The sequence below is a fragment of the Lampris incognitus genome, chromosome 14 (genome assembly GCF_029633865.1).
Source record: "Lampris incognitus isolate fLamInc1 chromosome 14, fLamInc1.hap2, whole genome shotgun sequence".
NCBI lineage: Eukaryota > Metazoa > Chordata > Actinopteri > Lampriformes > Lampridae > Lampris > Lampris incognitus.
This window is the reverse complement of record NC_079224.1, coordinates 40,741,039-40,749,557: the sequence shown is the minus strand read 5'-3', so window position 1 is coordinate 40,749,557 and position 8,519 is coordinate 40,741,039. Positions and strand designations below refer to the sequence as shown.

Here is an 8,519-nt window from a genome sequence, read left to right as displayed (position 1 = left end):
TCGACCGACCAATCAATCAATCAATCAATCAATCAATCGACAGACCAATCAATGGATAAATCAATCAATCAATCGACCGACCAATCAGTCAGTCAATCAGCCAGCCAACCAACCAATCAGTTAATCCATCAGTCAATCAGCCAATCAATCAATCAATCAATCAATCAATCAATCAATCAATTGCTGTATTGTTCCTAATGGGACTTATGTTGCAGAGTCAGTCAAGTCAGTTTTATTTGTACAGCCAATTAACACAAATTACAAATTTGCCTCAGTGGGCAACACGACCTCCTGTCCTCAGACCCTGGCATAAGGAATAACTCCCTAAAAAAAAGAAATTCAGGGTCAAAAACTGACGTCACAAGAGACAAAAGTACCCGCAGCACTGGCACCGACGTTACCCTTGGGGGGTTCGCGGTGCCGCCATCAGGGTGAAGGACCGCGCACAAGTGCGTCTGCACGGGAAAACGCAGAGGAAGACGTTGCCCTGTGTTGGGTCTGCGGATCCTTATTCGATTACCTCAGGGCAACACAGGACACAGGACATTCCTGCTGCCGTTCTCCCTCTCTCCTCCTCTCTCTCTCTCCCCCCCTCTCCCTCTCTCCCCCCCTCTCCCGAGTTGCTCTTCATTCCGCCAAGCGGCAGCGCCGGCTCAGCGTCGTTGCGGGGTAGCTGAAGCGGGGTTACAGCCGCAGTCTCTCTGCGCTCCGCGGATCCCCACCAGGCTCGGTCTCTGCCGGCGGGCATGCGACACACGACCACGGCTCGGAGACGCCGCACGCCAACTACATTGCGTCAGCTGCGCGCGCCGCTCTGCCCCTCGCGAGCCGAGTGATTAGCCGCCGAGCGCTCGGGACGCGACAGTTTCGTTCGGGTTTGTTTTCTTCTTCTTCGTCTAAGGTGAGCTGCCGCGTGCAGACACACACACACACGCGCGCGCGTATCTTTTTATTTTTTTTATCTTCTTTTGTTTTTTTTAAAACATTTGTTTCCCCCACCACCACCGCAGCCACGTCGGAGTGGCTGGATTCGGTGACTTGATACCCCGGTGAGTTTGGGGGAGAGGATATTGGGGACCCCGAGTCCGAAGGCGCCGGTGTTGCACTTGGAAGGCAGGACAACTCCGCGCGGCGAAGGATCCGGCCGCCGGTGCCGTGTGACAATAACGAGCACACACACACACAAAGAAGAAGAAGAAGAAGAAGAAGAAGAAGAACACGAAGAAGAGAGAAAGAAAGCGAGAGAGGAAGAAGGAAGGCAGAGGTTGACGGGGAAGTGTTGAATAACCGAACGCGCGGCAACAGCCCCTCTGCCGCCGCTCGTTTTTTGGTTTGGACCCCGGCACTGGGAAAGTGCCCGCTCGTCGTGGACTTCGGCGCTCCGCGTCCATCTCCTTCTCTCCCCCCCCCCCCCGGGATTTGCGCTCGGCCACCGGACCGGGATGGACGCCTTCACCTTGGCGGCTCTGGCGCTGTGCTTACTGGCCGCACCTGCGGACGGGGACAAGGGCGGCAGCAGCAGCGGCGGAGGCGGCGGCGGCAAAGCCCGGAGTTGCTCGGACATCAGACAGTTTTACAGCGGGAAGGGCTTCGCTCTGGACGACGTCCCCCAGTCGGAGATATCAGGTAAATGAGTCTGAAATAGTCCCCTCGAAAGTCCCGCCGTCCCCCCACCCACCCCCACCCCGGTGCGCGCTCCGTCTCGCCGCCTTGCTCAGACGTGCACCTGCGCCGCCGCCGCCGCCGCCACCTCTCGGCTTCGCTTTCTGGTTGTGCGTCCCCCCGGCTGTAGTTGTCGCGTCTCTTGCGGGAAAACGTGTACGAGGTCGGGGACGGCGAAGACGCTCCGCGACCTCGCTGCTCCGGCGCCCTGCGGCTTGCGCGGCGTTGACCACTCGGGAACATTGTTTCTAACGTCGGTATAAAGCCTGCGCCTCTTTGAAGGCGGCCTCCCTACTCCTTTTATCCCCCCGTTTAAAAGGGAGAGGCCGGCTACAAAGTATCCGCGCAAATGAAAGGCTGCTTTGAACGGATACGGGCAAGTCTGCGGACGCGCCGCCGAGCTTATTAGCGTCCTGCGCCTGATCAGAAACGCTGCGCAACTCGGGGGGGGGGGGGGAGCCGAAAGCCGGGAGAAAAAGGGAAGTCTCTTACTCCTGCTTTGTTAGTTCCCTCGTTTCCCCCAAGCCCCTTATATGCCCGGCTATACTCTCTCTAAATGTCTCCCCTCTGTGCTTGGGTAGTGGTTCTTTCTCCCTTGGAAATTAACGGGTCACTTGACCGCATGCTGGAACCGTACAAGTGTGATGTGACACACTGTGTCACGGTTTGATGTCAGAGGGCTCTTTTCATAGACGCGGTCACAAGCCACTCGGCTGCTCGGATAGAAGAAACATGTGCGCCTTCCCTGGAATTCTGTGCACCGCCCGGGCACGCACAACGCGCACGCACGCGCACGCACGCACAGCCGCGGCAGTACATGCATGAATAAGAAGCAAGACCATGCGTGCTTATACAACCACTGTTCAAACACTAAAAGGGGAAAAACAATGAAAATCAACTTCACATGCGGTGTTCTCCTTAACCTCGAAAAAAGCCAATTAGCAAAACTTTGGGCTATGTAGATGTGAAAGGGAGAAAGAAAAAAAAAACCCAAAAGCTATTTCACAAAACTTTAGATCAAAGTAACAGACATGTATTTATGAGGTCACACGAGGACCCACACAAGCGCTTCAAACCTGGCAAACCGAAACGGTTGTTAGATTATAATGGGACTGTCGGCTCTCGATTTTAAAACGTAACCTACTCCCTAGAAAATCCCCCAAGGCACCATCCGAGTCACCTTGTTCTTTTTTACCACTTCGTTCTCGGTGGTTTTGGGTTCAGGCCGTGCTTTATTTGGCCCTTCAGAGATCAAGAGGCCATGCATGTAAGCCAGACTGTTCAAAACCATAAAAGTTTGACATTAGCACACAATTTTACAGCCATACATGCATTATATATATGCATATACATACATTATATATATAGGTTGTTCCAAAATTCCCTAGTGGGGACCCCCCCCCCATAAACATGCATGTTGGTGAAAGTGCATCTTTTAAAATGCATATGAAGTCTGGTTTATGAGACGCGTGATAACTTGGTGGAAATCACGCTGTTCTTCGTTTTGCAGAGTGCATGTCATCTCTGGCACAGAAGAGGAATGCATTTAAGAAATTGTGTTTCGGGCGGGGGGGTGGCGGGGGCTGTGTTGTGTTAGATATATCCTTATGGTGTGTTGTGGAGTCATGTCTGGTCTCAGATCGTAGGTGTGCCCCATGAAGTAATGCACGCTGATGCAACTTGTGCAACACGCTAGCCGGAGCAGTTTTTAGCCGCTTATAAAACCTTAACAGCAACCCCCTCCCCCCCCCAAAAAAAAGTCAACTGCAGAGACATGGATCCCTCTTGAGCGATTATAGCGATAGAAAAAGAGCTAGGCGGGGGGGGGGCAGTGGTGTGACGAAAACCTAACCTACCTTAGCGTCACCGAGCCGTGCTACATCATATGGTCGGCAGGGGCCTCGCGGTAATGGGACGCTCCTAATCAAAGTGATTGACCGCGCTGTATAAATCAGTTGTCAAAATTAACGCCAGCGCCGGGCCCTTTGACAGCCCTTTTTTCCCCCCTTCCAAATGTCTGCAATCCATAAAATGCCGAGTTAGGTAATCTGTCTTGTCACTGCACCACCTACATCGCTTGTTTCGGTTAATGACCTGGAGCATACACGTCCCAGGTCATTTGCTTGCTCCGTTAGAAGAAGAAGAAGAAGAAGAAGAAGGAGAAAAAAACACCAGTGACGGCAGAGGCAGACATACTGTATACAGATGGACGGAGATAAGAGGAGGGGGGGAAAAAACAGAGGAATGAGAAAAAGCCAAAGAGGGACGTGAGACCGAGAAGGGGGCCGCAAGGCCGTCTGTGTGTTGGTAGTATTTCTTGTGTACCGGCCTCTCGGTTATCGAACATAAGTAACCCCCTCACCCCCCCCACACCCCCCCCCCCACGTGCTCCGGTCTGACAAATTAAACAGCTCAGTAAATTACGGAGGCGTTAATTCATGCCTGCTAATCACGATCGACCCGGATGATAAGGGTGAGGCTGCGACCGGCGTGTGGACCAGTATTTTCGGCCGTGATGCCAGGAACCGATGCGAACCCGGTGTTTCGGCCGGGCTCGACACCGGGCCTGCACGCCGAGTCCATCGCCTCGACCGACTCTCCGGTGGAGATGTGATTCGTAACTGAATTTCATTTCTAAAAAAAAACTGTGCCTCGGCGGACGTGCTCCAAATGAGTTGTGGGTAAGGGCCGTCACGCCTAAACTTGCCCCCAGCAGGTATTGTTGGTGTGCCAGCGAAGATCCAGAAGATGACCCAGCGGTTTTGTTTGTCCTCCGCCTCGTGCATCTGCAGGGAGGGCACGTCAGGGGGCTGCTCCGAAGTTGCAGTTTACGCAAGTCAACCGAACTCCCCCCCCCCCCCCCCCCCGTGATTGAGAACCACCGACCCATATAATCTTATCTTAACTTGATGCTTCTCAGCGAGGCATGAAAAGAACATCTACACAATAAAGCTTTCATATGGATGGGCCTCGTGGCAGCTCGGATTGTCATCTTTTCTTGGATCATTTACTCCGGAGGAAAAGGCCACGAGGGAAGAGGGCTGTTGGGCTCGAGGAGGAATAATTTGATGTCATCGCGCCGGAGCTTGTGCACTTTGAAATAATTGTCGTGCACTTGGTTTAGCTCGGCGAAACGTGTCTTTGGCAACAGGACCTCGTCGGTGTTCACTAAAAGTAGATGATGGATTTTCTTTTTTTTTTTTTTTTTTTGTGGCCAATCTGTCTCCTCCCTGCACGTCCCCCACCCTATCCCACCCCATCATCACGGCCATGATGACTTAACGATCTGTTTGTCTTTGACGGGCGGACATTCTTCATCTATCTCTCTGATCAACGCGAGAGAGAGAGAGAGAGACAGAGAGACAGAGAGAGAGAGAGAGGATGCAAGGCCCCATAGATACTCTGTGCCATATTGCTGTATAACAAGACCAGCACACAGGAAACACCATTATGGAGGCTGGCTATACTTAAGTGTGACATCGACTTTCCATCGGCTGTTTTCATGTTGTTTTTTTTTTGTTTTTTTTTGTGGGAGGCCGGGGGTTGGGGGGTGGGTGGGATGCTGGTTGCCGGCCTGGTTGCTAGGCTAGCTTCGAGTCCCTCTGTGCTGTGGAGTGTCATCTCTAACCACTGTTTGGCTAATGGCTGGGACCTACATGCCTGCTAACCGTGCCTGCTAAGAAGTGCCGGTGACTAAAGGCTGGCTTGTGGCTGGAAACATGGGTCGATGAGACGAGTGGCCCCCCCACAGCAGGGAGAAAAAGAAAAAATATGGGAACGTTTTAAAGCCCGACGGTTCGAGGGCGGGTGTGTGTTGAGGTTGTTGTCGAGTTCGTTTCCTAAGAGCAGTGTTTCCTAGACGCACACCGAGGTGTGGCCGTGTGTCTTAAGTATGAGTGCATTTGTATATTGGGTGGGATGTGACGAACACACACACCCGCTCACACACACCCACACACACACACACAGTAGGACGTCTATCCGTGTCTCCGTCTCACCTCTGACTGAGGCTAATGAAAAGATAATGGCTGCTTGTGTGTTTGCTGCCCCCTGCATTGCTTCCTAGCCAGAGGTTAAACGCAGACAGGAGACCACTGCCAACAAATAGCACAGGCCAGATGGGCCGAGGCTTAAAAACCTGCAACAGCACGGCAGAAATGGTCCAAATATAAACCCAAGGAGTCGATATTATATTTACCCTTTTCTTTCACCCCGGACGCGATATCCATACAGATGAACCCGGCGGCCGTGCACAGTAAAACGCCGACGGTAAAAGCTGTGCCCCCCCAAGTCCTTGTGGTGGCTGTTTTGGACAGTAGCTAATTTTAATATCAGTAACGCTGCTTGTGTCCTGTGTGGCTTGATCCCATAGAAACAGATTTCCACGGAGCTCTGCGGTGTGAATGGAGCTGGTTAATTCGTTTGGAGATAAGGGGTCTCATTTAAATGTTAATGTCAGCGGGCCACCGTAAGGCCCGCCGCATCTGTTGGTGTCCCCCATATAGGCAGATTAAAGCAACAGTTGTTCCTGTCTCACTGTCTACCAGCTCATCGTTCTCCTGCAGTAGGGAGCCAGTGAACACAGCTTGTGTTTGCACATGCCTGCGTCTGTGCCTCGGTGCATGCATGTGTCTGTATGTGTGTGTGCATGTGTGCATGTGCGTGCATGTGTGTATGCATGTGTGTGTGTGTGTGTGTGTACGTGTGGTTGCAGGGGTTGTGTATGTGTGTTTGCCCACTAACTGGATGTGCTGGAGTTGTTAAAATGCTGAAGTCAGTGAGAAGCTTCTTGGAGCATTAAGCCATAATGGGCTGCAGGGAGCATGAAACAGACCACAGTGTGTTTGATGTTTACCAGAGAGAGGGAGAGAGAGAGAGAGGGAGAGAGAGAGAGAGGAGGGTTGATGGACTGTGGACTGCGCCTTGGGCTGCCCTGGTCTGCTCGGTCCTGCCAAACCCTGCAAGGCACTTTGATTAGCTATAGATGGGGGGGGGGCAGTGAGAAAACATGGAAAAGTGGGGGGGAAATGGCAGGAAGAAATAGTTTCATTTCAAAATAGCTTAAACCTCCAGTGTTTAATCATTTTTATATATATATATATATATATATATATATATATGCAGTATGGCTTGGAAATATGGTTATCCAGAGGGCAGTCAGTCATAGCACGAGCAGTCGCTCCTTCTTTCAGCAGGAGCGCAAACAAGGGAAGAAAAGCCGTGCACAAATAGGATAGCATTATTGCCTTCCAAAGCACAAGACATCAAAGCAATCAAGTACAAGAACTGACTTATTTTTGGCAAGAGAACGGAAAGTCTGATTAACGCCCACCCCCCCATTTCCTATGAGCGATTTCATAAAATGACATTGGTTCGTAAAAGTAGGTTTACTGGCCTCAAAGCGGGGAATGGAGAAGTGAAACAGATTGGTTTTTGCAGAAAGATGAACTAACTAACTCACCGACTAACGGGCGGCGCTATTTGAACAGCCGTCAGCAGATCTGCCCTCCCTCGTCTTCATACACCAGGGCTCTTCTCCCTCCTTTATTCGGCCTTCCTGCTCTCCTCTTTTCTTTTGCTCCTCCGATGTAAGAGTCGGAGCTCACACATGCTGCCCCCCCCTTTGTGCCCCCCCCCCCACCCACCCACACACACATTCTGACATTTGCCGGTCCTTTTGGTCACCACCTGGGGTTGAATTATCAATGCAGCATAACTGTGTGCATGTGACTGTGCATGTGTGTGTACATGTGTGCGTGTGTGTGAATTGTGTGCCTTTCGGGACTGCAGTGTGTCTCGTCTTTTGTCCAGAGAAATTGGCTTTGTCATACTGAGAATTATTCAACTCTCACAGCAGGACCCCCCCCCCCCCCGTCGCTGGTCTATGTGTGTGTGTGTGTGTGTGTGTGTGTGTGTGTGTGTGTGTATGTATATGTGTCCATTTTATATACACTGATGAGCCAAAACATTATGACCACTCACAGGTAAACCAAATAATGTTGATTATCCCCAAACAAGGGCACATGTCAAGGTCTGGGTAGGTCAGATGGTAAGCGAACAATCAGTTCTCGCAGTCCACGCGTTGGATGCAGGCGAAATGGGCAGGAGTGAAGACCTGGGTGACTTTGACAAGGGCCAGATTGTCATGACCAGACCACTGGGTCAGAGCATTCCTGAAACGGCAAGGCCTGTGGGGCGCTCACGGTCAGCAGTGGCGAGTAACTACCGAGGAGGAACAAACCACAAACCGGCGACAGGCTCATCCGTGTGTGTTTGTGAGTGTGTTTGTGAGTGTATGCTTGGTTGCTTGTGACTTTGTCAGGGCCACTTTACGTTGTGCCCCATTGTCAGCTGGTATGCAAGTGTGTTTGTGTGTGCCAGCCAGCCAGGCTAGTAAGCTGTTACGGGTCATGTCCCCGGGACCAGCCAGGCTTCCCGTACACTGAGTGAGTATCGGAAGTGACAAGGAATCAGTATTAGCTCTCTATGTGGCAGTACTCCTGCATTATACACCACTTCTTCAGCTACCTTCCCTTATCCCTCATGCTGCTGGACTGGTGGTACAGAGCCAGGCCAAGATGCCCAGTGCCATATTAACTGCAAGCATGCAGTGTTGGTTTTGCAGAGAGACACACCCTAGGCAGGGGCTTGGCATTAATTCAAGATGGCTGGTTTGTTTTGGGGTTTTTTTTGTCTTTCAGTGGTATTATCAGGATGAAATTTGAGTATTGTCATATGGCGATGCAAAATGTTGTTGTCTAAATAGAACATTTTCTGCAAAATTAGATCTGAAATATTTGAGGGAGTGTTATTTGAAATTTTGGCTTGATATGCTTTACATTACTAAGCAGGGGCAG

At 51.3% G+C, this 8,519-nt stretch overlaps 1 protein-coding gene across 1 annotated transcript in view; it reads left to right on the top strand.

Moving 5' to 3' along the window:
• Nucleotides 1–652: 652 nt before the first annotated feature.
• Nucleotides 653–8,519, top strand: part of LOC130123491 (glypican-1-like) — a 98,112-nt gene continuing 90,245 nt past the window's right edge. Inside the window, exon 1 of the mRNA XM_056292665.1 lies at nt 653–1,626. Within this exon, the coding sequence (XP_056148640.1) occupies nt 1,443–1,626 (184 nt within the window). The 5' untranslated portion in view covers nt 653–1,442. The remainder of the gene's footprint in view (nt 1,627–8,519) is intronic.